Genomic DNA, 27,663 nt, shown 5'->3' with positions numbered 1-27,663 from the left:
ATAACACTAGCTGATAATTGTGGAAATATTTGCTTAGCCAGCAAATATCCGTTGACCAACATGGCTAACGTTGACAATCTTTAAATCACTTTTATCTGCATGCAAAAACAAGGGCAGTGAGTGCACAGGCCAGAGTCACATGTCATTACAGACTTCCATTCTTTGCCTGTGACCGGGTGGGGAAATTCCCCAAATACCTTATTTTTCGCTCTATAGGACGCACCGGACGATAAGACGCAACTAGTTTGGGGGTGGGGAGGAAACAAGAAGAAAAAAATTCTGAACCCCAGAAGCCAGAACAGCAAGAGGGATCTGGCTTCAGGGACAGCCTTTGAAGCCTCCGCAGAGCAGCAGATTCTCAGGGAACATTTTCTACCTTGTCCTGTCTGACAAAATCACATTGCATATCTGCCACACAACTTTAGTACATTACAAAAGCATCTAGGCCAGATTTAAGGGATTCAGGAGTTCACCAGCCCCCAACAATACTTTGTAGTGTGCAATTCGTAAAAGATGAGCAGTGGTTGGCCAGCTATCTACCTGGAGAGCCTGTCTGTTATTATTGATCTTCAGGTTCCCCTTACTCCCTTCCTTACCTGCAAAACAGGATTGAAAACCACTTGATGGCTGCAATCATATTTAACATTTGACAGCCTTTGAATGCAGCGGCATTTTTAATCTTACAGGGTTAACTATCAGATAATGTTCAATGGTAATTCGTATTTAACAGTTGTCCATTTACAAATAATATTTGACATTTCTCAGTGTCAAAAAAGCCAAAAAATCTCTGGTATTTATATTCAACTTCTGAAGATAAGAAAATTCAAACCTGAAAATGTCATACTATTATGAATGGCATAAGTGAAAGGAAAAAAGGCAAATTTAAAATACTTACAAATATTAATTTCACTTGGTGGATGCAGATTTTTTAAACAAGGTCTCAGCATCTGCAAAAAAGGGACGATCTTTGTGCTTAAAGATGGAAAGTGTTATTTGCTTCTAGATACAATTTATTTTCTTACTCCCTAACATATAAAGTAGATTACACATACATCCCGAATTAAAATTTATTTTCCTCCCTATATTTCAAGGACAGGAGACCTGTACAGAGGATAAATAGTTCTCAATAGCCAGAACAAAAATGACAGATAAAATCAGAGAGGAAGTAGATCATTTGCCTCTCTATTCAAAATTTAGTTGCTGAGTAGTAAAAATACAAGCATTCCAAAATAAAGTGGCATTAATTTGTGTTCCCTTTTTAAGATGCTGCATTTTATTGCTATTAGTAATTTTGTGCAAGCCACTTTATTATTTTATTTTTAAAAGAGCAACCCATAAATGAAATGAAATAATATTTATGCACACCTGGTATAACATGAGCAATTTCAACAGTTAATATATATTAACCAAGAGACGTAAAATGTATCTACATAAAAATGTACACCTCTTTGTTAATAAGCACGTACCAAATTCCTCTGTGTGGACCTCTTGCGAGTACATGCAAGTTTTACCTGCACCTGTAAACTAGCAAATAGACATTTCAGTGAGTCCTTTTCTCCTGTATTTGGAATTCAGAAATGCAAAACTATGTTCCGAGAATGGGCATTTCATTGAGTTGGGCTCCCTAAAGTCCAGAGCTGCTCTGTTGATTTGGATGCCCCACAAAAAGCTGCATTTGTAAAACAACCGCAGTATTTTATTTTATTATTTTATTTTATGTGGAATCAAACTAACTAGGGAAACATTTTGAGCTTGAATGGAGAGTGGGTGACAGAAGGTACCTTCTAGGATTTAATCACAGTGAATTATCAAACTGAATGACAAAGAGCTGCTCTGAAACAGGTCAAGATGCCTCCCAAAGTTACAGAGAAAAACTGAATCTTGTGGCCCGTGCACACTCTTAATACTGAAATAAATAGTGTTATGGTGCTTGTAGTAATTTAATTGTGACCTAGAAAACTGAGATTTTTCAAGTGACCCACATTATCGCCACTGCCTTGACTATTATATCATACCTCACTCTTGCAAGCTATACTTTGAAACAATGTGCTTATCAGATCGACCTGAGCATCAGATTTCCTCTTCCTATACTTTACGTCTGGGGCTGTTCCACAATATGATATTATTTAATTATCCGTATTTGGTTCCATGCACTGTTCAGAACGATCGGTTTGGCTTTTGGAAAACTTAACTTTGAGTGTGTGTGTTTTTATACAATTTATGGCCCATGGCTAACTTGGCTACCTAATAAAGGCTTGGACTTCAGTTTTAAAATGGTTGCATTGTGGCTTGCCCAGGCAGTCGCATTAAAATATGAAGATAGCTAGGTCACATTCCCTCAACCCACATTTGCAGGTCCATTTGTCTGTTGTGGAATGGGGTAATTTTCAGAGGAGTTAGGCATTTCCCCCCCCCCCCATAATGGTGTGTCACACTTGGGAAATTTATTACTATCTTTGGGTGCCATTTTTGTTCCACCCCACTCCCAAGCTGATGAAAAACTATGGACTGACCACTTTGGCCCAAGTCTTGTTTCATACTTCTAGAGCATGGTTCTTGTGACTGCCATGCACTGATGTTTCTTAAATGCCACCTCCATGCTGTTATAAGCAATTTCATCTCCAGGTCATGAACATTGCAGTAAGGTAATGGTTAGGCATAGCCCACAGCATACCCACAAATGCAGTAGATGCCGTATAAATGCATTGTTCAACCATCCACAAACAATTTAAACCAAAGTACTCATTTATGTTGATGGAATTACAGGCCAAGGAGTCCACATTTACCAATTTGCAAAGCTGTCCTGTAGTGTCTCTACTTCCCCAAGTATGTGGAGTTCTGAAAGACATTTTTGGTGTCTCACATTCTTCTAGTACAAGGCTATCGAACAATGGTGATCTTCTGGTGTCATAGACTACAACTCCCATCATCCCTTACTACTGGCTGTGCTGGCTGGAGCTGATAGGAGTCGTAATCCTGCAACATCTGAAAGGCACCATTTTGCTACCTCTGTTCCAGTAGTAAACAATATCAGCCAAAGAATCCATAATAAAACGAGAACTGAATATTACGAAACATTTTTCTACCTTTCTTTAGAGATAAAACTTTCCCTATGACTCTTGTGCCCAAGAAGATGCAGAGATTATCTTTGCTGTAACAAACATCACAGGTGTTAGAACCTTCAAGTCTGCGAAAAGAACTTCCAACTGGAGGAAGAAGAAATTAGCTAGAACTGGTACAGAAGTGCATTCATTATACAGAAAACATGGTTTACAAAGTATTTTACACTGCAAAAAAATTACTGTGGCATAAACCCAAAAATGATGCAATATTTGCATAGAGAAGTAATAAATATTAACAACTTTGCTGTGCATTAGGAAGGATTAAAAAAATCCTATTGATAAAAATACTGAAGCTCATTTCCAATTATCTTTCATGACTGAGTGATGTGGCTATGGTTCAACTTTTACATGTCATGAGCCTGAAAAAACTGTGATTAAAATCTCCAGGATGTAGTCAATTGCAGATTTTACCACTGTGGAAACAGTGGCCCAGTTTGCATGGTTTAGCATTACATAAATAAACTCATGCACTCTCCTCCCTTCCTCCTGCATAGCCAAGATGAGGGCTTGGGCAGTGTTTAGTTCTGCTTACATAAAAGTCCTTGCTTGCAGTTGCATATGAATCAGAGGTCATGGTTTGTTTTCTTCAAAAGCAACTTCTGGTTAATGTAAAAGCCAGGTTGCTTTAAAACTGACCAAAGTTACTTGCAAATCGTGATCTCTGGTTCATGCAAACTGGGAATCTGTAAGAGAAGGAGAAGCATCACCCAAGTCATATTCTTGCTCATTCCAGCCTGCGCATGCAGTGTTAAACCAAAGTTTAGCATTACATGCAAATGCAGCCAATGAGAAGAAATATTCACCATGTAAGAATGACAATCAGAAGTCACATCATGGCAATTTCATCACCTCAAAAATGAACGTGAGAATTTAGGTTGGATAAAACTTAGTAAACGAAGCCAGTTTTACAATGCTGAAAGTCAACTGAAGCACAGCTTTAAATCTATTTTGTCTATCTACAAAAATAGGCAAAAGCAATACATTTCTTCATAAAATTATACATTTCCTGAAAATACTTTAGCATAATCCATTAACAAATAAGTGCTAAACTTAGGAGAGAAAAACATGTCTAGCACACAGTTGTTTTGAACACAACGTTTTTGCATTTGTCTTAATACTGTATTTCTAAATATGCTTGCTATTTTTCTACATCACCCTATCGAGTTGGTGGCATTCCTCCATGCTTCCCATTCCTTGTCAACACAAACCATTTCACACCTATGCATGCACCAACCAAGCAGTTATAAGTACCTTGGTTGCTACTTATATGTAATTCTGTAGGATCAAACCTCTTGGTGACTTCCTCCCCACCCTCACCTCCCACAAACTATATCACAGCACTCACATTTTGACTCAAGGCTGATCACATAGTAGAGTTTCTGTCCCACCATCAGAGTTTACGTGCAAAGGGGACAGGGGAAACAACTAGGTGATGATGGCTCCTGAGGAAACTACCATGGAAGGGAAGAATTGGAAACTCACCATGGGAATAAACATTCCCATGACAACAGTAGCATTTAGCCCAAGCCCATCTGCAGGTGCATAGCATTTCCAAACTCTAACGTTGCATTCGCTCCCCCCGTCAGCATTTTCCTTTGGTTCTGCCCTGGATATGATTCCATCTTATTTAAATCTCATTTTAACAAAACAAAACAAAACAAAAATGAAGTACTGTACAAAATCCACATCTATTAGTCCTGTAAAGTTCCATTGAAAGCCTGTCCTCTGGGATCAGCCTAGTTAAACATGATGGATTCAGGGTCCTGATTAGCCATTTGAGCCATATGCCTTAACACGTCCTTTTTTGTTATGATGCCCAGAAGCCTCCTAGAGAAGAAGAGAAGGAAAGAAACAGAAAAGGTCGTTAATCATGAGTCTGTCTCATCTGCTTCTCACATCCTGCTGCAGGCAGAACTTCACAACAAAGAAACAGAGCAATTTTTAAAAACCAGAAAATTGGAATATTAAAAGTTTTTGATTCCCGCTAATGAATACACAGGTTGTTGAAGAAAACTCACAAAATACAATACAATACAATACAATACACATAACCACACTTTTACTCTGGGTTTTTCCCACCACCACATTTGGCAAAATAATAAATCTGCCGTAGTTCCTCTAGCTGCATTCCTGAATGTATGCTAGCTAAGGCTGATCCTTGGGCAAGTAAGAACTTATGCCACTTGACATCATCTCTCAAACCTCTTTTTGGAATAGTTTCTGGCCTGTAGGCCACAGCAAGCTGAGCTCAGCCCAAGCCAGACCACAAAGAGATGGATGCATACAAGAATCTCAAATGACTTGCAGCCTAAGGCCTTTGAACTGTGACCTGAATCGATGGGCATCTTAAATGAAAGATTTCTTGTAGGCAACTGTATTTTATCCCCCACAACCCCCTGAAAAAAACTGATGCAATCTCTCAAGGATTATTCCATTTCACTATTCGTACACAACCACATACGAGTGTATTCATGTTTCAGCTGTAGGCTGCCATGTCAGTTGCAGAAATGTAAACAGCACAATAGCTTGTAGGCCACAACAAAACAGCAGAAACATTCCATAGAATCATTCAGAAACTTACTCCAACAGGAAAAATATTTTAAATCAATACTGATTTATAAACAGTTTACTGCTGGAAATAGTATTTCCTGCCAAATTTCGAACGTAGATCAAATTGTCAATTTTTAGACAACCTACCAATAAACAAAGGAAAGTCAACAAAGGAAAGTTAAAGATTTCTAACTTTCTATTCAAGAAGACAGGGGGAAATGTAATAAGAAATATCTCCCACCAATACTGCGACTTGGATACAACGGTCAGCTTTCATACACAGTATCTGGGAAATGGCTCTCAAAAAAAATCAGTGCCTTATTTAACAGGATACGGCAATAATAGCTCTCTGAATTTATTGACACATTTGGTCATATGCGCACCATATATTTAAAGCACATTTATAGCAATTTAGCACAGGGAATTTCCCCCAAAGGATCCTGGGAACTGCAGTTTTTTGGGGTTGGTGGGCGCGTTTTAAACTTTGAGAGTATTTGACTTCCCCACCTGTCTGGAAAGCAGACAAGAGTTTGGTTCTTGATAAGTGAAGTTGACACAATGGCAGTTTTAAGGCAAAAATCCAGTGAATTCCTCAAGAACCAGAGAGTTTCCTTTGTATCAGAAAAGTATGAGCTGTTGGGTTTAGAAGTCACTCTTCAATACCACCTTGCCTTCTACTTCAACTGTGAAATGAGCACTCAAAGCACCCAACCTTGAAAATGTTCTTTATAGCCAGGTACATCAGTTGTTCCACCACTGAAGCTTGGCCTGTGTCGTGACTTCAGACTGTTTAGAATCCAATTTGAGCTTCTGAGGGACATACTCTGCATTCCTCGCAAGGTCACGGTTTCACTCGAGTTAGCTTCTGTCTCTTATTTTTAATTCCTCACCTTCCTGTAGGCTCCTAAGTCATGTGCACTTTCCGTTCATGGAAAAACAAACCTCCGCTGCTTAATTCCCTTCATTTGTCATTCAGTTCAGGATTTTCATAAGCACTTTAGGCGCAGTTAAATCTAGCTAGAAGCTCAACACACAAGCAAAACATTTGCTAACAATGACATTCTGCTGGCACTCCTCCCCAGCAGCAAAATATTTGGCAGTCATGCTGTCTATAGCCACAGTTTAATTACATGCATTATGAATGCTGCTCTCGTCAGGAGAGAGAGGGGTGCACGACTATGAGCCTAAAGGAAAAATATTTTTAAAGGGAACTAGTGATAAAGAATCTTTAGTAACCTTCAGGCCCAAATTTGTACATTACCAGCATCTGCCCTTGCCTGTTCTCCCTTCCAAGAACATGCAAGTGGAAACCTCCATGCTAATACCTGTTAGCAGGTAGGAGGCCCCCCTTAAAATGTTTTATCTCACTCAAATAAAGAAAAATGGAAGCTGCATTGGCACAGGAGTCCCAGTTCACATGTTATCAGAAGTCTGTGGTGCAGAACCTGGGCTGTTCACCCATTTCTCTATCTCCCAAGGGCTGCCGATGCTGAAAATATTACAGACTGGAAGGTCTCTTGCACTCTGAATCTGGTTCTAACACCACTGGCTCCCAATATGTTTCTGAGCACAATTCAAAGTGTTGGTGCTGACCTTTAAAGCCCTAAACGGCCTCAGCCCAGTATACTGTACCTGAAGGAGTGTCTCCACCCCCATCACTCAGCCCAGACACTGAGGTCCAGCTTCAAGGGTCTTCTGGCAGTTCCCTTCCTGCAAGAAGTGAGGTTACAGGGAACCAGGCAGAGGGCCTTCTCGGTAGTGGCGCCTGCCCTGTGGAACGCCCTCCCAGCAGATGTCAAGGCAATAAACAACTATCTGACTTTAAGAAGACATCTGAGGGCAGCCCTGTTTAGGGAAATTTTCAATGTTTGATGTTTTATTGTGTTTTTAATATTCTCTTGGGATTCATCCAGAGTGGCTGGGGAGGCCCAGCCAGATGGGCGGGGTATAAGTAATTTATTATCATCATCATTATCATTATTATGTTCACCTTCCATATGGATTAATTAACTGTCCCATAATTATTATTTTTTACGAAGTATCATTGTATTACAATTATAGCAGGTCACAGGTTGTTCTTGTTTTCATTCCCAAATAAATGTATTCACCTCTGCATCCTTCCATATCCCCAACCTTTGTTTCTAGAAATACGTTCGGAAACAAGTGACATTTGTTTCAGACAGTTGCTCCTGATTTTCCTTCAGCTTCTTAGCCTGAAGACTCACCCAGGCCATCCATAATTTTACAGAAACAAACAATAATTTTCTAGTCATAAATAGTAATGATCAAGCAAGGTTGTCTAAAGTAGTTCTCTACTACATTATATTTATGTGGACAGCCTACGAAAATCTAACGTCTCCAATGAGCAGGGCAAAATAGCTCCGACTTATTATGCCAGCATCTTAGCTACAGACCCTTTTTTGCCTGCTCAGTTACATATATCCAGCCACTTACCCACTGCGTGTGACAAGACACTGCCTGAGTCCAAGCTTCCGGAAAATGTCTACCACTGTTTCCATGGGCGTGTGGTCTGTGACAGTAAAGGGGCTCAGATTGAGAATACGCCGGAGCTTCAGGGGGTGAGGGCTGTTTGCCGGGACTTCCGGAGGCTCTTCAGTGAAATAGATAATGGAATTGCTGACTACACCATCCTGCCGCTGCCTTGCGTTTTCTGCGTAACAGATAGATAAGGGAAAATACACTTAAAATGAATGCAACAACCATTCTCACTTCCTGGTTTGGGCAAACCATTGTTTGCCATGATGTTCAAACTGAGCAAATGGTAGTTCAAAAACAGAACTGAAAACCCATTTCAAACTATGGCTTCCTATTCTAGTTTAGAGTCAAATATATCCCCCAATTTAGGTAAAACAGCAATCTAAAGTTTACCTGAACAAGGAAGTAAGGCAACAGGGAGGAATCAGAATGCACGGAGGTTGGAACTATTTAAATCATGACTCTTTAATACCGATTTTTTAAAAGTGTACAGGACCTAAAGTGATTACTTAGGTGTGCCTGAGTTAGTTTGATGGCCTACATTGTGGCAACAGTCCTTATTTGACTTTCAAAAATAGTTTTCTTAAACTAGGCATGTCCAAAGTCCGACTTGGGGCCTAATCCCGCCCGCTGGTCGTTTTAATCTGGGGTAAAATCATAAAACAAACTCAACAACTTCAATCCTAAAAAAAGGTCAACAACTTTGGTCGGCCCTCATGGCCCTTCACTTCATCAAATGAAGCCCTCTTTGAAAAAAGTTTGAACACCACAGTCTTAAACAAATGGCATCCCTAAGTACCTATATTGCAGTATATATTATATACTATATATTCTAATAATGGCTACTACTATATCCTTCCCACTCTAATGTTTGCACAGAAATCCTCTGAACAATTATTGCGGAAGAATGCACTGAGATAGGCTAATGCCCTTTACCCTCTCTCTCTCCTTTCCCTTCTATTTCCTGTGTGCATGCTAAAAGCTCAAGGACACGGAAAGCCATTGAAAAATATCCTGTGTCCAAACAGAAATCCTAACTAGAGCCAACAATTTTTCCTCTTGATTGATTTGAGTTGCAGCTGATCTTAAGAAGGGGCCTTTATTACAAGTGTGTGTTTGTACACACTTCTTTTCCATCAATCATAGAGCACAAATGTGTCTCTAACTTTTAAAATCCAGAAACGCAGGTTTTCCATTGCAATTCAGTTATATTCTGTTAAAGGACCCCTGGACAGTTAAATACAGTCCAAGGCGACTATGGGGTACAGCGCTCATCACTTTCAGGCCAAATGAGCCGGCGTTTGTTCACAGACAGCTTTCCAGGTCAAGTGGCAGCAGGACTAAGCCATTTCTGGTGCACAGAAACGCCGTTTGGCTCCTGTAGCATCAATGGGCTTAAAACTGCCAAATCTAAAGCTTTATCACCTTCCAATTTATTGCAGTTCAGATAAACATTAAATTTTGTACTGTCTTTGTATGATACCCTTTATTGAAATTGCAATGTGCTTCCTGTCACCTACACCAATCCCCGCACATACATTTCCCAAAGCTCAAATATAATCTTGTCAAAACCAGTTTATCAGACTTAAAGCTTGGATAAGGTATGGGCCTGAAGATGGAAAGAGAGGTAGAGAGAAATGAAGCATATGTAAACTCTCTTCAAACAGTATATTCCTGTAATGCAGCTTTTGCCAATCTTTTCTAATGGGAGTTGCAGTTCAAAACATTGGAAGGACACCAGACTGGCAAAGTACGGAAGTAATAACAGAGGGAAAACTATGCTATGATGCTAACCCTGAAGGAATCGATAGGTTGTACCCAACATCCTCTGTCCACTAGCACAATGACTCTTGTGCTAGCCGATGGATGAGTTGCGGAATGAGAAATCCAACACAACAGTTGTCCTAGCAGAAACTCATAGTGAAAGAGATTGCGCAATTTACTGAGCAATGGCATTAAAAGCAACTTGATTATGCATTCTCCTGCAGAACACATTTGCCGCTGCATTGGATACAACCCCAACTATACTCTTTAAAGCAGAGCTTCAAAAGGCGGCATAGGTCCTACTCAGGCATTCAACCCGTACATGATTCCAACAGCATGATGGTGGAGCAGGAATGCACTCACTTGGCTCTGTCGCCTCCATCACTTTCCACACATTGGTAAGGAGCCTGCTCTGCAAGGGGTGAAGGCAGCAGGGCCAGGCAACAGCGGCCTCCACGCTCTCCCTACCTAGTGAATCACTGAGATGACATGCCAAGCTTAGGTCTTTTGAGACCCTCATCCCTACACAGCCCTCTTACTCCTCTCCTCTGTTCTTCTTCTATGTCATCTATAACAGTAAGCATATCTCTAGACGATACAGACTCGTTACTTACTTATGGCAAGAATCAACTCCCGCCTCTGTGCAAAGCCTATAAGGCGTTCAGAGTCTTTAGAAACCACCACTGGGAAGCCGTTGTAGTCCGTCTCCTTGATTAACGTCTCCACATCTTCCACCGTCATGCTGTCTTGGGTCAGGACGGAGAGAGGCGGCTCTCCGCGCCTAGGCCTCATGACATCAGTGGCCAGTGTTCTGTGGGTGAACTCATCCTTCACATCCAGAAACGGATAGCCGTTCAAATGTATGTGTGCCTCGTAGATCCCTTCTTTGCCAAAGGCATCAGCTACCCATTTGCTAGTGACAGCTGCAGCCATCAAGGGTACTATGTACTCCAATCCTCCTGTTAACTCAAACATGATCACGACAAGAGAGACTGTCATTCTGGTGACTCCGCCTGTCGAAAGAGAGAGAGAGAGAGGACCTTTGGTAATGGAAATGATTTGCAACATACATGGGTATATTTAGCAGTATACCAGGATAACCTACGAATCCTAAATCAGAAGCACTGTTGATTTTTTTTAATATAAAGTTTATTTTTAAAAAAACCCTGGCATGATAGAGGTTAAAACTATTTTCTATAAAGTAGCCTTACATCAGTAAATACATCCATGAATGTATTTCTTAAAACTTAAAAAAAGGTCCCAGCAATGAATCCCCATTGTGGGGATTTGAACCACCAACTTTCTGATCGGCAAGCCCAAGAAGCTGGGTGGTTTAGACCACAGTGCCATCCGCGTCCCTACTTAAATACCACATTACATACAACCAAGAGAAAAGCCACATATTGTACCTAAACAAGCTGCAGCTCCCACCATGGCGTAAAGTCCTGGGGTAACACAGTCAGCTCCTGGCCTGCACCAGTTCCGGAAGATGATCCAGTCATGGTGATGGTAGGCCAACTGCTCCACTCCGATCCCAACTATTCTTCCAGCAATAGCTCCCACAGCCATACTAGGTATGAAGAGTCCTGAAGGGATCTCAAATAACATAAGCAGAAGTGAAAAGTCAGATTCTCAAAAGATCAGCTTGACTACATACAATGTAGACGATTTTAAAGTACAATAAATAACTTGCGAACGCATCTCATGCCAAATTTTAATCCACAATCTTTCTGTGGATTAAACCTATTAAGTTTGTTATATACCACACTTAAAAAAGATACCTAGCAGATGGGTTGCAATGTAAGCTTTCAAAACTAGAGCCTACTTCTTCACATGGGGCAAAATATAAATCCAGCCACATGGTAGGGTCACATCAACAAGGCAATGTTACCAGAATGACAAGGGAAATTAGCCATACTTTACCAGCTCCCTCCAACATCAATGATACATACAGATCTTAAATTTTCTCAGAGCTCAACAGCACTGAGAGGGCCACAGGTAGGGGCGCCTTCCTTGTGGAACGCCCTCCCTTCAGATGTCAAGGAGATAAAGAATTATACAACTTTTAGGAGTCATCTGAAGGCAGCCCTGTATCGGGAGGTTTTTAATGCTTGATGTTTTTATCATGTTTTTTAGATATGCTGTAATCCACCCAGAGTGGCTGGGGAAACCCAGGCAGATGAGCAGGGTATAAATAATAAAAATTATTATTATCACAGCCCTTGAGTTTTAAGCTTTTTCTTTCTTAGTCTTTTATGATACCCATATATGACTGGATTTATCCAACTTCGAGAGTAGTGCCTAAGATTGTCGTAAAAGCATTTCAGCTTTGCCTAATTTCATTTATGAATTTATTCCAAGTTTAGCTATTTTACATTTTCTTTTTTTCATACAGCTCAAAACATGCATGCCTTTCCCTCCTCCTCGTCAGAATCTGATAATGATTCAGGCATGGTGAGCAAGAAAAGAATTATATCTGTTTAAAACATCTGAAAATGAGCCCCTGTCATTTTGGCATACTTTACAACTTTATTACCGCCCTTTTCTGTATAATTTAGATTGGATTTGAATTACATGTCAAACGCAGCATAAAAATGTTTAACAAGGAGCCTGGCTTTTCACAGGTGAAATCAGGCGGTTCATTCCTGCATCCCTGCTTGTCAAGAGCTTTGTGAATTACGCCTTTCCTTGCCTGGCGTGCAATCAAGTCACCAGTCAGAATAGCAGGCAGAAGGTGAAATGAAAACATCAGTCACTCCACTTGCTCGCTCCATCCTGGCAATATATACATTGCATATTTCATAATAAAGCTATTTCTCAAGCCAAGGCAAGTGTTTGTGCGTGTGTAATGAAGTTGTTTAGCATCAAAGTCTGAATCCCAGTACCATCTTATTAAAGTCCAGTTAGTACTGCAGAGATGAAGTGAGAGAAACAAGCCCTGTTGAATTCAGCAAGGTTTGCTGCCCTGTAAGCAGGGTGGGATTTGCAGCCTTAGCTGTCTTCAGTGCGTAGGCTGACAATGTTAGTCTTCCTCAGGACACGGTGGGAGAAGAAACAAAATCTGAATCGGATTTCTCCTTTCACATTTCCAGTGAAATGCAATGTACAAAGTGGGAACTAGCATACTTTCCATGAAATAAGATGTCCCTGTAAAGTGGGACCTCCAGTTATGAACTTAATTAGTTATGGAGGTCCGTTTGTAACCTGAAACCGTTCTTAACATGAGGCACGCTTTCGCTAATGGCGCACCGGCATGCAACTACCGCTGACATCGCAGGGCAAAGTTTGCAACCAGGAGCATCTACTTCCGGGTTAGTGGAGTTCGTAACCTGAAGCATTCATAAGGAGAACGGTACATAACATGAGGTTCCACTGTAACTGGAGCAAGCACAGATCATGAACTCAGATTTTGTGCGAGTCTATTCTCCATGCCAGAATTACAAAATTAGGGGGTATTACTTTAGTTCTACTTCGCTTCCCTCTGCTTCCTTGTAATATGTGAAACCATTTTAATTAGCAGTAGTAAAGGACTAAATTATGAGGCACCTTAGTAACTAACAAGGGCTGAGCAGCTGGATCTCTTTCCTATAAGGGATATACTGCAACATTTTCTTGCAGTGCCCACCTCATAAACAATAACAACCTTACCATTGTTAACAAACGTGACTAACAACAAATTAACAGAGCATTTATTTATTTATTTTATTATTATTATTATTATTATTATTATTATTATTATTATTATTATTATTATTATATAACCCACCCTTTAACACATAGGTTCTGAGGTTGGTATACAACATTACATTAAGATACCACATAGCAGTATAAGACCATAAAATATCTAAACTGAGAAGCCATTGTGTGTCTCTTGATGCTGAATGCTAAGTTCAGCATACAAGTATACGGCATGCAAGCTTTTGCTGACATAGAAACAGATAGCTCACTCTAAGTTATGTTCCCAAAGCTAATTTAACCTTTTCATGCTACATGACATGCATATCTTTTCCAACAGTTAAGCTCAAATTGAATTCCCAATCTTTTGTGTGTGGAAGTTTTCATCTGTAAAAATTCCTCACCACACCTTGCCAGAAAAACAGGAGGTCTTAATTCAGTATTAAAATAAAGGTGATTTTTACAAATAAAGAAAACAATAAAGGACGAGCAGAGGAGAACATATAGCAGGTTTTCGTTTAATAAGGTCCATTTCCAGTTCACGGCCATGGAATGAATTTTTTGAAATTATACCAGAAAAGTATAGAATGGAAAAATCACTTCAGAAAAGATTCTCCCCCATGTAGTGTTTTTGAGGGTGAAGAGAGGATCTGGGGTGCTGACATTCTTACTTTGGGTCTGGGTCTGGTGGGCCAGAACAAAAAAGAGAGAGGCAACTATGCTGAGCCAAACAACCATACTACGCAACTGGTTTTTGTGTGTTCTTCAAGTTATGTCTAATACTTGCCCTGCAAACCTATCCAAGCTAATATGTGAGTTTTGTTTGAAAGCAAGCTCGTGGGATGCACACAAAACGAACTCTTAACAACACACACACACACAAATTGGAAGGTCTTGGCACAAGAATCCACAATCGGTCAAATCAAAAAGTTGCCACAATCAGATCATAAAGGGACCTCATGTGCTGTCAGCAGTTTAGGCATTCGGAACAACTCTGTCCAATTGCACATTCTCCCCAGCCTTTGGACACCGTCCAAAACAAAATTAAAATACTTCCAGTGTAGTTTTTGCCAATGGCGTGACAAGTTGATTAGGCTGCCATTTAACATTGGTCAGCTAATGCAACAACTTTACTTCCTGTCAGCAGCCCATAAGTTCTTATTTCAATCCAGGGATTTCAGAAAAGCTTAAGGAGTCTAGAGAAGGGGGAAGCTGAGCCTTGCCAGAATGCTGCCATGTCAAAAATTCCTTCAGCACAAGAAATGGGGAGGTGCCAAGTTGCTCATGTTACACTATTTGTGAATTGGGCTTATACAGTTTATCCCCTTGCATCAGTTAAGGGATGCACAAAAGAGGATGGGGGGGGGGGAATGTATGTCTCGATGTGCCTCCAGAGGGAAGTACGTCTCACACTTGACATCCAATTGATTTGACTACCCAGAATGCAATGGTTTCTAAGCTCTATTCTCTGAACTAAAATGAACTGTGCAAAAGAAAACAATGGTTTGAAAGTGAACATGCAGCATCTTAGTGCACACTGCCAAAACAGTGGGGTCTTCGCTCCTGCACTGCTGGGAGTTAAGCCATAGTCTGTCTTAGCATTACAGTCATACCTCGGGTTAAATATGCTTCGAGTTTAGCGCATTCGAGTTGCGCTCCTCAGCAACCAGGAAGTAACGGAGCGCGTTACTTCCGGGTTTCGCCACTTACGCATGCGCAGACGCTAAAAATGATGTCACGTGCATGCACAGAAGCGGTGAAAAGCGATGCGCGCATGCGCAGATGCGTCATTGCTAGTTACATTTACCTCTAGATGCGAACGAGGCTCCGGAACAGATCCCATTCGTATCTAGAGGTACCACTGTACATCTAAACCACTTTAAAAAATAAAAATAAAAATTGGAGACCATATTGCCACAAAATTGACACAGACACTGCAACTTACCTTCATACCAAAGGTAAATATTGTGATGATGATTTTAAAAACCAGAGCCAGGGCGAGTTGCCACATAGCCATGTACACTCCAACCCCAGCCGGTCTGTCAGGAATATCGTCCACAGGCCTCGTCATATTGGGGTCATTTATGTAGTCGCAGAGCTGCGAGGACTCCAGAGCACCGCAGTCATTGAACAGTTCTGAGATGAGCTCGCTGGTGCTCCTGCGAGTGTACGGATTGGGGAAAGCAATGATGGCAGTGATGGCAGTCACCACGATGACCTCTAAGACCGGGTACTTTCCAAGCTTGGTGGTTTTGCGCCTCCTGCACCAGGCAATGTTGCATCGGATGAAAAGCGTCCCCCACAAACCTCCAAAAACTCCCAGCAGAATGAAGGGGAAAAGTTCGGCCATGTACCAAGGCGTGTGATACTCCACATAAAACAGAACCAGGCGGCTGTTTCCGAATGGATTGATGGATCTCAAGGTAAAAGCAGCAACGAGGGCAGCAAAAAAGGATCTCCAGAGAGTCTTCAGTGGAAAATAATAACTCACCTGAGAGAAAATAGAATCAATCAATAACAACCAGAGTGTTTCCCATTGGAAATCAGCATTAAGTTACACAGTGCATTTTAAAACATGCCCATATCCATTGCTTTCAAAGGTACAGTCGTACCTTGGAAGTCGAACGGAATCCATTCCAGAAGTCCGTTCAACTTCCAAAACCAAAACACAACTTCTGATTGGCTGCAGAAAGCTCCTGCAGCCAATTGGAAGCCACAGAAGCCCTGTCAGACACTCAGCTTCCAAAAATAGTTTGTAAACCAGAACAGTCACTTCTGGGTTTGTGATGTTCGGGAGCCAAAATGTTTGGGAACTAAACTGTTCGACTTCCAAGGTACAACTGTATTCGCCTGAGATTTGTGAGGGAAAGGGTGCACTGTCTCTCACACAAAGCTGTAAAAAGATCCCACCCAACCCCACCCAGACTCTGGGAGAGGACAACAGAAAAACTGTGCTGTATTAATTTTGCGATATCCATGTATATTTATGCAAATACATTGCAGAGGGGAATCAGCTCTTTCCCAGACTTTGGGATGGTACTGGGGAAAGGAAAGGGAACCAGCAGTGGCAGCTGCACCAGAGTAGCAGTGGCAGCCTAGGTAAAGGGACCCCTGACCGTTAGGTCCAGTCGTGGACGACTCTGGGGTTGTGGCGCTCATTTCACTTTACTGGCCAAGGGAGCCGGCGAACAGCTTCCGGGTCATGTGGCCAGCATGACTAAGCCGCTTCTGGCGAACCAGAGCAGCGCACGGAAACACCGTTTACCTTCCCGCCGGAGCGGTACCTATTTATCTACTTGCACTTTGACATGCTTTCGAACTGCTAGGTTGGCAGGAGCAGGGACCGAGCAACGGGAGCTCACCCCGTCGCGGGGATTCGAACCGCTGACCTTCTGATCGGCAAGCCCTGGGCTCTGTGGTTTAGACCACAGCACCTACCCATCTGCTAAATAGGAAACTGGGAGGGTCACTACTCAAAGTTTCTGAGAGTTTTTTAGCAGACCACTAGTCCCCTCACAGAGCTATTAATTCCTTGAGCACTTCAACAACCAACCAATCCCCCTTCCTAGCAAATTATGAGAATTGTAGCTCTGTGCAAGGAATAAGGTCCTCCTTACTACTCACAGCACCCATAACAAGCCACAGTTCCCAGGTTTCTTTGGTCTGGTACAGATGTGGCCTGAGCATGGCCTGCATAGAATCTTCAGGAAACCTGTGGGTTTCTGCATAGCCCAAGTTGCTTCTTACCTCTTCTAGGCTAAAAAGGACACCACCGATTGGTGCTCCAAAGGCAACAGAGACACCGGCGGCAGCAGCAGCTGAAAGCACCTAAGCACGGAAATAATGACACACACGCAAGTTAAAGAGTCTGTGGAAAATACACATAAGTTTATGAGGTGAGGCGAGGAAATTGCAAAGCCCGACGTTACCTCTCGTCTCTTTCCCTCGTTCTTGCTGTACTTGGAGAAGAGGCTGCTGAAAAAGTTGCCACAGCAACAAGCCACGTGCACCAGCGGCCCTTCTTTGCCAAGGCTGAGTCCGGAAGACACCACCAGAACCAAGGTTACTGTTTTGATTAAGAGGGTCCACTTGCCCAGGTAGCCCCTTATAATGAAACCACTCAAGATGGTCTTTATCTGGAAGGCAGGAAGAACGAAAGTGGTTGGCAGCTCTAGATTTTGTGAAGCCGATGCAAATTTTGAAGAGGTGTTGTTGTTTTTAAGACTTGTGAAAGCTAAGTCTCTAAAAATACAAATCAGATGCTACTTTAACGCCAAAAGGTTTCTTCATTTTCACTCCCGATTGCATCTCCTTTAGCAGATTCCCCCACGTCTTTTTCAAACCTTCACTCTAAACCACCCTCAAGCATTGGAAATTAGGAAATTATTCCCACCCCCCGTTTTGAAATGCCTGTCAATCCAGAATGAAAGCAAAAAAAAACCTTACCTCTGGAATTCCAGAGCCGCAGGCGTAGGGAGCAAAAACCCGGACAAGGGAGACAGCCAGGAAAGCAAACAATAGAGCCCACAAAATGTAAAGAAAATAATTTAGAATGTAAGCACTTGCACCCTAGAGGGAGGAAAGAGGGAGAGAAAGAAACCAAGAACAAACAACTGTTAAACCAATCCAACAAGTACTATGTTTCTGCTAGTTGCTATATAAATAAGAGACACTTTGGGGCTAGGTTTCTTCCCTGAATTTAATGACAGGGCTATTGCAGCAAAGAAAGCCTACCACTTATGCAAGGTTATATTCTGGGGATCACGCCTGAAGCCAAAATCACATATAGTCAAAACACACTAGGTGCAATGGCAGGTGGGATTGCCAAAGAATGCACGCCTCCTTTTTATCTAATCTATCATCTATCTATCTATCTATCTATCTATCTATCTATCTATCTATCATCTATCTATCTATTTGCCAAGCACATAAAACTGAATGTGTGCAAGTTAAATGCACATAAGTTGAGGGCTTACTGTATTTATTACATTGTCACCGATCTCCTCCAAAGGCAGCAGCCAATGGCGGGCCAGAAAGCAAGGTTCTGCCCTCCTGGGGGGGGGGCACAAATTGGCTCATTTGAAAAACCCTTTTGGGTGGGAAAACCAGCCCCAAGATCCCACCGGATGAGGGGAATTCTCTTTGAGGGGCAAGCAAACGTGCGTGCCCAGGCTAGTGCGGATGGTGGCCGAGAGCGAGGGGCCACAACCATCACCCACTGGGAAAGCGCTCAGCAGCCATTATTACATAGTCACTGAGTTCTTCCAAATAACCTGTTTATTCAGCCACCATCCCAATTTGCTTGCACATAGCTTAGGCAGTCTGTACTAAGCATTCCTTCTGATTTGTTTATGGGGTGGTTCTATAACAATGAGCATTCATTCCAATTTGCTTGTGGGGTGTTTATACATCTCCCTATTGATAATTTGTGCACCCCACACTTTTCAATGCAATTTCCCATCACTTTCCCAACTGCAAAAAGTCTGTTTCTAAGTATTTCTAAGTATTTTCTGTGCTGGAAAATACTCAATTTGCAGTTGCACTTGTATCCCTCCAACCACATAGCAACAGGCTGGAGATGCCCAGTGTTTCTCCAACAGTACAAATATCTGCTTCTTGACTGCAGTTCTGCACACACTTAAGCAGAAGCCAGCACTGCAGAACTCAGGGAGACCTACATCGGGGTTAAGTTGCCGCAGAATTGGGCTATGTGCTATCTGTGCGGCACCCACAGTAAAGCAATTCATACAGAAAATGCAGCTGGAGGTAGGAAACACTAAACTCTTTATACAGTACAGTGCATGGCAGCCACAACTACAGTATACTGCAAACCATATTTAAACAGATGCTAAACCACTGTGGGAGCTGGCGTGACATTTGGAAAATATTCATTAACTGCCCAAGAGAAAAATTGCTCAACACATGTAGAAAAGGGTCTGCCCCATAATCCCTAAAAAGGAAGGGTTATGCAGGACAAATGAACACAGATACAGGCAGTCAGGAGGGAAACTTGAATTGTCACCTATTCCCTCCCCACACAGTCAATAGTGGTTGTTGTTTTTTTAGATAATGCATAGATGGAAGTAGATGGAAGTCTTACTGGCAAGAGGCGAAGGTTATGCTAAGAGCCACAGTTTAGTGGGAGAGCATTTGCCTTGAGGGCAGAAGCTCTCTGGTTCAATCGCTGCCCATAAGGACTGGGAAAGACTCCGACCTGAAATCCCGGACACCGGCTGCCCTTCAGTGTAGTACTTAGCAAAATGGACCGACCAACTGGATAGCTCAACTGGTTAGAGCATGGTGGCGATAATGCCAAGATTGCAGGTTTGATCCCCATATTGGATAGCTGTATATTTCTGAATTGCAATTCTGTAATTCTATTCTATGAATGTTCCCAACTCAGGATATGGCAGTTTCCTGTGGTCCGTAGACCGGATAAGGGAGGATTCAGCCAACAGCTCATCTAATAGCTGGGTCCTTAACCCCTTGTTAAATCACATGGAATCAATGTGAAGCTCCTTGTACATGACTAAGAATGGCATTTCACCATAGGATGGCTCCAAATGCTTTACTGCTCAAAAGCTAAAAAGGGATTACCACTCAGCAGGCGTGGGTCTGCCCACACTCCCACTAGTCCCTTTGTCTTACCTATTTGCACAGAACAATTATTAATTGGGTGGCTCTTCTCACCAATTTTGACAGCTGGATTTGCTTATCCCCAGCTAAAGAAAATATTAATGGCATCTCTGTTTTGACATTTACTGAAGCCGTGAGTAATCCTTATTGCCACAGCTGAAGAGCATTTGTTTAAATTTCCCCATGAACGTCTTCCCATAGAGCTTTAAACAAGAGCCAGCTATGGCAATAATCATTATTCCTTTACAGGATGGGCTTTGTTTGCAAATCAAGGTCCATACCAGTGTGAATAGCCTTGGAGTTAAGAGAGGCTGCTCCTGAAAATTTGATTCTCAAAATACTTGGAAGAGAACCTCTTTGTCCTCTTGATGTAGCTAAACTATTGCTGGGCTTGGTTCCTACCACTCCCACCCCTTAAATCACAGATATAAAAACTGAAAAGATATATTTTAGAAAAAGGCTAGGAAGGCTGCCTGTTTTCGACAAACCTAAATCTGGTGGAACTGGCTTGAGAATATGCATTCTCTGCTCTGGAAATGAATGTTTTGTGGCGTGGAGACTGTGTGTACCCAGATCTCTCATGCTCCAAATGTTACATATGTCTTCAGCCTAAGTCCTACAGAGATAAAAGAAGACCTATGTTTCCACCCATGCTTTGAGACTCAGCTTTTCCCATAAGTATTTGAATGCCCCTAAGGTACTTTCATTTCCTTTCATCAGTCAAAATCAAACTATGGGTGTTACTTGGTTCATCCTTCCTCCAAGGAACTTACAGCAGAATTTTGGCCTCAACCCCGCAAGGTGTATGTTGAGAGGCAATGGCTTGACTTGGCCAGAAAGAAAACCATGCTTTAGGGTTACATCATGCATTAGCTTTAGGGCTGTGTATCCCAAACCCCCTTCTCTGGTATGGCAGCGAGAAGACCTCAAGCTTCCACTTCCATTTTTAATTAACTGAATTTTGGTGTCCGTACCCTAAGTTTTGGTTAGCCTATGGTTTACTGAAACAACCAAAGACGACTCAGAGTTTTGGGAAAAAAGCATTCAATTTCAGTTAGTAAAGAACAAAAGCAAAAGTTTACAATCTTCTCACAGCCAGTCCAGGCAAAGGAGAGGGGGTACACAAACCATTGTTTACTGTTGTCCTAACACAGCTGGTTTAGTTGCCCAATGGCTGAGCCCAATACTACACCGCCTCTTGTATTCAGTAATTACAGGACAGTTGACTTACAGGTGACATAGCTTTTGGCACCCATTCACCTCCCAAGGACAGTTTTGATATGGAAACTGGCACAAAATTGGTCTTGGACTGTCAAAGCAGTAGGCTGCACTGGACCAATGTTGCAAGCAAGAGTGGGGAACCTGTGTTTCTGGTCTGCAGCTCCTAGTATGACCACTGGCAGTTCAGCCTTTGGCTGATAGGAGAGTCTGACAACTTTTGGAGAGTCACATGTTTCCCATCCCTGCCTTTGTGTTTTGTGGGCTTACATGGGCGTAGCCAGGGTTTTTGTTAGGGGGCAGAATTGACCTGATTGGTTGGTTAGTTAAGTATTTCTATTGTTTTACTTGATCCCCTGCCCACCCCCCACCCCCCAGCTACATCCATGTGGGCTTAGCGAGTACCGTTATGCAGAAGGGAAAACAGAAGGAACACGGGATACGGTGGCTGTCTGATTTGCTTCAATATTTTTATAAACCAGGCATCTGCTATAGTGGTGTTCTCTCTCTCTCTCTCTCTCTCACACACACACATACTAATTAAGACAATTCTGACAGGTGTCAGAATTCATAACTGCAGAGTGACAAACAGCTCTGAAGCCACGAAAAGGCACGAAACCTCAGGGTAAAATGGTGTTGCAAAAATATCCATCTATATCCATGTCTTCAATCTGTCAAATTCCATTAGCTATGACAAGCAGAATTCATCAGGCGCAGATAAGGAAGAGTCTGAAAATATTACATCCGAGACACTGCCCTTTAAGGATTGCCTACATAAAGCTAATAATTTTCCATTCTTAGTGCAAACATTTCATAAAAGTGACAGGAGGATATAAAGTTTGTACAATAGCAATTAGAAAGGGAGGCAGCCATATTTCAGTGGTGGAGAGCACATGCTCTGCATGCAAAGGGTTCCAAGGTCAATCCCTGGTGCTTGCAGGTAGGCAGGGAAAGCCTGCCATTCAAATCCCCGGAGAGTCTCTTTTGGTCAGCACAGAACATGCTAAGCCAAATGGACTAATGGACAAAGGCAGCTTTCTATGTCCCTGTGGTTCCGCCAAGCATTTGACATGTACATAAATGAACGGGGAGAGTGATTCCAATAATGCTCTTAAACACCCTGTAACTCCATGAGAGCCAGCATCATGCCATGGCTATAGTGCTGGAGTCCTGTATTAGGTAATTTAATTAGTCGAACTACAACTTTAAAACTATGTGGAATATGATTATGTTGGTTGCAGATGAAAGATGGCATCGTCTCAGCTGCTGTGCTTATGAGCAAAACTATGCACATGTTCAAGTCATAGAAGCAGGTGCAGTGAGTGGCACACCCCCTCTCCTGTGAATTTCAGGTAATTTGCAGGCTCCATATTGTTTTGAACTAACTTGCATTGGTCCTAATTAGATAAGACTTCAATGACAAAGCACACCTTCTTTCTCCTTCCTTCAGCAAACCAATAATCTCTCCAGGGCTCCTTTCAAGTTTAGCAGAACACATTTTAATGAGAGTTCCTTGCTAAAATATTAACTGTGCAGGGAAGAACAGTGAAAATTATATGAAAGGTGTAGACATACCTCGGACTGGTTAACTAGAAGTTCAGACCACTTTTGCCACTGCGGACATTTGTCCCTGTCCTCAAAAGAAGTTTCGTTAAATGTCCAGCAACACTGCTCATGGCTGTACCAGAATGCGGATAAACAGACACCTTCTTTCAGATCTGTCATCCAGTCCACCGCCAAATCGATAACTCCAGCTAATGTGCCTGGCAAGGGGGGGGGGCAGGGGGAACAGACATTAATACACGAAGTATATGTCTAAGGGAAAAACCCAGACATTTGAATGTACGAGAAATGAATGTGGTTCTCACAGAAAACCCATAAATATGAATCAATCCATAAACAGGTGGCATTCACAGTCAACTCTATGTTGAATCACCACCCTGTGGTGACCAAAATAAGAGTTTATCTCACTCTCCGACTGTATATGTAATTTATGACTCCCTATCCACAAAATTGTCTCAGGGCTGCGGGGCCATTTCAAGAACACGTGTCCTTAAAACGCACATTAGGGGGTTGAGAGAGACCTGGGAAAACAGAAGATAAAGGGAAGTTCTCTTTTACCTTCCTGTAGAGTTTACTGTGCAATGTTTCCTTTTAAATGCCATCTGCTTTTCTTGGCTCGGCACAGAGAATTTCTAAACAACAGGCTCCCCTAATCGCACACAAGCAAGCTCATTCGGCCAGACAAGAGTATGTTTGCAGCGCAAGTAAATATGTTCTCGTCTAGACTGCTCCATGTGCCAATAAAATCAATGGGGTCGAAACCGAGGTCAAAACTGGTGGTGGGGCTACTGTGCAGGTCTCATGCCAGGATCAGGCCACCAGACGAACAAGCAAGCATCTTGTGTGCTTATTAGTCTCAATACCCTGTCACTTAAAATAGGAAAACATTTTTAAAAAAAAGATTTAAGGGATGTCACTTACATTGTGAAGACCAGAAGGTATAATTTACCTACACTATACAACTAAAATGTACAATGGCTTTTTTATTTTATTTTTGCACACATCTGATCTGATAGCCTTTTCAAATTATATAGCACAACAGCGACATCCAGTGGTAGCTAAAGAATCATGCAGTACTGGGACTGTGTTGCAATAGTTTTATACAGACCAATCCAAAAATTCTCCAACACTCGGGTTCAGTTTGCTGGTGCACCCAAAGAGATCCAAAACTGTACAGGCTTTTCCGTTCACCATAACACTGAAAACAGTTAAAGGTCTGCACTCTTGGATCTGTACGGACACTGGTAATGAAGGGTAAACTTGTTTCATATGTACACCAAAGTTCTGTTCACATGCAAAAGCCCTTCCTGGGCAAACAATTTTAATTCAGGGATTTATTTATTTATTGCTTTTCTTTACACTTTTTCAGTCATCGCAGTACTATGAGAATATATGGCCTATTAACTGATAGTAAGCCAAAACACCAGTTAGTAACAGAGTTGCTAGTAAACTGGAAAATGCCTGAAAATAAAATAGCTATAAAATCACCTGGCTCAGGTGATTTTTTAAAAAACATACTTCTAATTCCTCCTCACCATTTATGGCTTCACCTAAAATGTTCCCAGCAATTAAGCCTGGTGATAGTTGAAATCTGTTTGTAAAATCTTATTTGGTCTACATTTGGAACAGAAATCGAAGTCTTTGGCATTTGAAAAATAAAAGCATAGATAAAGAGGATGAATATAATCCATTCAGGGAGCTACAAGTTTGATTCCACATTTCCAGTGATACAACTTCCCTTTTATTAATGCCTATTTTTGTAGCATAAATTTAGTCAAGGCCAAGAAATGGGCATATTAGTGTCAACAAAACAAGAGCTTATTAAAGCAATTCCATTCACAGGAATATTTTCACAGAGAGCGCCTATTTCTGGTTAATAAAAAAAAAAATCTAGGTCAATGTTCAGCATGCAATTTTACACACATATCCCAAAGCATGAAGCATAGCTACATCTTCCCTTCGGCATGCTGAAATGTTAGGGATCGCACGCATAAACTCAATTTATGCAGATGCCCTCATAGGGAAGCTGAGAATGTCTACATTGGTCAACACAGCATAAGACTTTCTTGAAAATACCTGCCAGCAGTCCTATAAGAAGCATCACAACCCATCCCGACCAGGCATCTAGTAAACTTTTGATGAACTCCCATATTGACTCCTTGCTTTTGTTTGTAATCTGGAAGGGGGAAAATAGTGTTTAGTTGAAAGACATGCAATTTTTATATAGTACAGTTCTATATAACCAAGCAGCCCAACAGAAAAACAACAACATGTGTATGCTTTGATCGCATAATATTTGCATTTGTTTACACTGCAAATTTGTATACAGGATTTGCATGGAATACAATTAAAGCAGAGTTTTGGTTCACATAAATGCATGAGAAGTTAGGATTCCTTGATGAAATTTGGACACTGATATTTGATAGCCTGTCTTGCTGTAAGGCAAAAGATGCTTATTTTCTTCTAGGTCTTTCCCTTAACAGACAACCACATAATGCAGTACAGTGGTACCTCTGGATGCGAACGGGATCTGTTCCAGAGCCCCGTTTGCATCCTGAGAAGAATGCAACCCGATTCGCTGCTTCTGCACATGCACGTGACGTCATTTTGAGCATCTGCACATGCACGAGCGGCGAAACACGGAAATAAAGCATTCCGTTACTTCCAGGTTGCCGCGGAGCATAACCTGAAAACACTCAACTTGAAGTGACTTTAACCCGAGGTATGACTGTATACATTATTTTGAAAGAATAATTTAAGCATTGAGAAAGACAGGGATTGCCAACATGGTGCTTCCAGATGTTGCTGAACTCCAACCTCCATCAGTCCCAGCCAACATGGCTAATACTCAGGGTTGATGGGTGGGGTATAAATAATGAAATTATCACCATCATCAGAGTTGTAGACCAGAAACATTCAGAGAGCACCATGTTGACAATCCCTGCAGTAGTCTAAAGATTCATATTCCTCCAGAAGTGGATTCTGAAATGTGACTTGTCTTTGATGGCAAGTTCCTTCAACCTTTTCTCAAAGTATTACTTCAGTCATTTTGATTTCTTTATTTCGTAACATTTTATACATGTGATTGTAATATAATCTCAAAGTGGTTTATGAAAAGGTCAGACCTATCAATTTGGGTGTGTAGGGGTAAATAATTTACCACTTTAGCTATCTGAAATGCTCCCTGCTTTTGAAATATTTTTCCCCCTTACCTTTCTATGCCTGTCTGTGTCACGTGACTTCTCCCTCAACCAATCAATGGTATGAAAGTCTTCATATGTCCCAACATCGGGGAAAGGTTCATCCAAGAAATCCATCAAATTTCCAGACCCATTCATGTTTCCAGCATTAACCATATTAGTACCTGTAAGGAAAATAAAGGGACAAGTTCCATGGCTCGAAATTCAGAAATTTGCTCCTCAGGTACCTCACCTTGTCATTCCCACCAACCCAGGCAAACAGAGAACATTATAGAATTGAAGAATAGGACTGATCAATACTAGAAAAATAACTTAAAATCTATTTCCTTTGTTACTCCTGGCAATAACCAAGTCAATAATAATAATAATAATTATAATAATAATAATGTATTATTTATACCCCGCCCATCTGGCTGGGCTTCCCCAGCCACTCTGGGCGGCTTCCAGAAAAATATTAAAAACCTGTAATACATCAAACATTAAAAGCTTCCCTAAACAGGGCTGCCTTCAGATGTCTTCTAAAAGTCTGGTAGTTGTTGTTCTCTTTGACATCTGATGGGAGGGCATTCCACAGGGAGGGTGCCACTACCAAGAAGGCCCTCTGCCTGGTTCCCTGTAACTTGGCTTCTCGCAGTGAGGGAACTGCCAGAAGGCCCTTGGTCCCTTCTGGTTCCAGGTGAGTCACTGACACACAGTTGGTCTGATCCCAGTTTCTTGTCCAGAGCACAATTTGAAACTCCACCTTGACAGATCACTCTCCCACTGTACAATAGATTTCAGTTTGTTAAAGACCTAATGAAAGGTGGGTACTGAGCAGACATAACCAACATAAAATGAAGGATCCATAGAATTATGCAGCTAGTTCCACATGCTCAGGGGAGATCTGGAATTGTGTTTCTCTCAGAGAGGTTTCCTGTGGCACACAACAAAACCTCTTTTGTAATTGAGGGGGGAAATAGACATTTGTAGCATCACATACAAATGTGAAAAAGTGGGGTGTGGAATCTACTGAGCATGCCTAAAATAGCCCTCTGTATTCTGGCCTTTGCATTTGAGCAATATCTTCTTTATAAGCATGTCTCTGCCCTTTGACAACTGATTATTCTGCAGTCCATAGTATCTTCAATCAGTTTCTCACTCCTACAAGTAACTTTGCACACAAGCATTTTACTCCCATTAGCAGACGATTTGTGCACGTGCTCCCCCTTCTCTTCTGCACTCTCTAAAATCACAAGTTGCAGATTTCCATTTCATGGAAGGCAAACGGCAATCTCAATTGAATCTGTTGATTTGCTCTTATACTACTTATCCAAGGAGAAAACCATGTGATCAATTGCTTGGCAAACTGGGCCATATATTGATTATTGGAACCAAGTCACTAAATAGCATGGGAGACGTGTTTTGCTCACTGGCAAAAAAAAAAAAGAGCCCACAAGGGT

The 27,663-nt window shown here is 41.7% G+C and overlaps 1 protein-coding gene across 1 annotated transcript in view; it reads right to left on the bottom strand.

Moving 5' to 3' along the window:
* Positions 1-427: 427 nt before the first annotated feature.
* CLCN4 (chloride voltage-gated channel 4) overlaps positions 428-27,663 on the bottom strand; it is a 32,988-nt gene continuing 5,752 nt past the window's right edge. The window contains exons 2-12 of the mRNA XM_081907568.1: positions 26,237-26,388; positions 25,101-25,200; positions 23,037-23,224; positions 18,054-18,176; positions 17,537-17,743; positions 17,355-17,435; positions 15,553-16,098; positions 11,342-11,528; positions 10,547-10,945; positions 8,127-8,343; positions 428-4,949 (exon numbers count right to left, since the gene is read on the bottom strand). Of these exons, the coding sequence (XP_081763694.1) occupies positions 4,859-4,949; positions 8,127-8,343; positions 10,547-10,945; positions 11,342-11,528; positions 15,553-16,098; positions 17,355-17,435; positions 17,537-17,743; positions 18,054-18,176; positions 23,037-23,224; positions 25,101-25,200; positions 26,237-26,380 (2,283 nt within the window). The 5' untranslated portion in view covers positions 26,381-26,388 and the 3' untranslated portion in view covers positions 428-4,858. The remainder of the gene's footprint in view (positions 4,950-8,126; positions 8,344-10,546; positions 10,946-11,341; positions 11,529-15,552; positions 16,099-17,354; positions 17,436-17,536; positions 17,744-18,053; positions 18,177-23,036; positions 23,225-25,100; positions 25,201-26,236; positions 26,389-27,663) is intronic.

Source organism: Podarcis melisellensis (assembly GCF_964234715.1).
Source record: "Podarcis melisellensis genome assembly, chromosome: 4".
Taxonomy (NCBI): Eukaryota; Metazoa; Chordata; class Lepidosauria; order Squamata; family Lacertidae; genus Podarcis; species Podarcis melisellensis.
The sequence above is the reverse complement of the archived record's forward strand: the minus strand, read 5'-3'. Positions and strand labels throughout refer to the sequence as shown.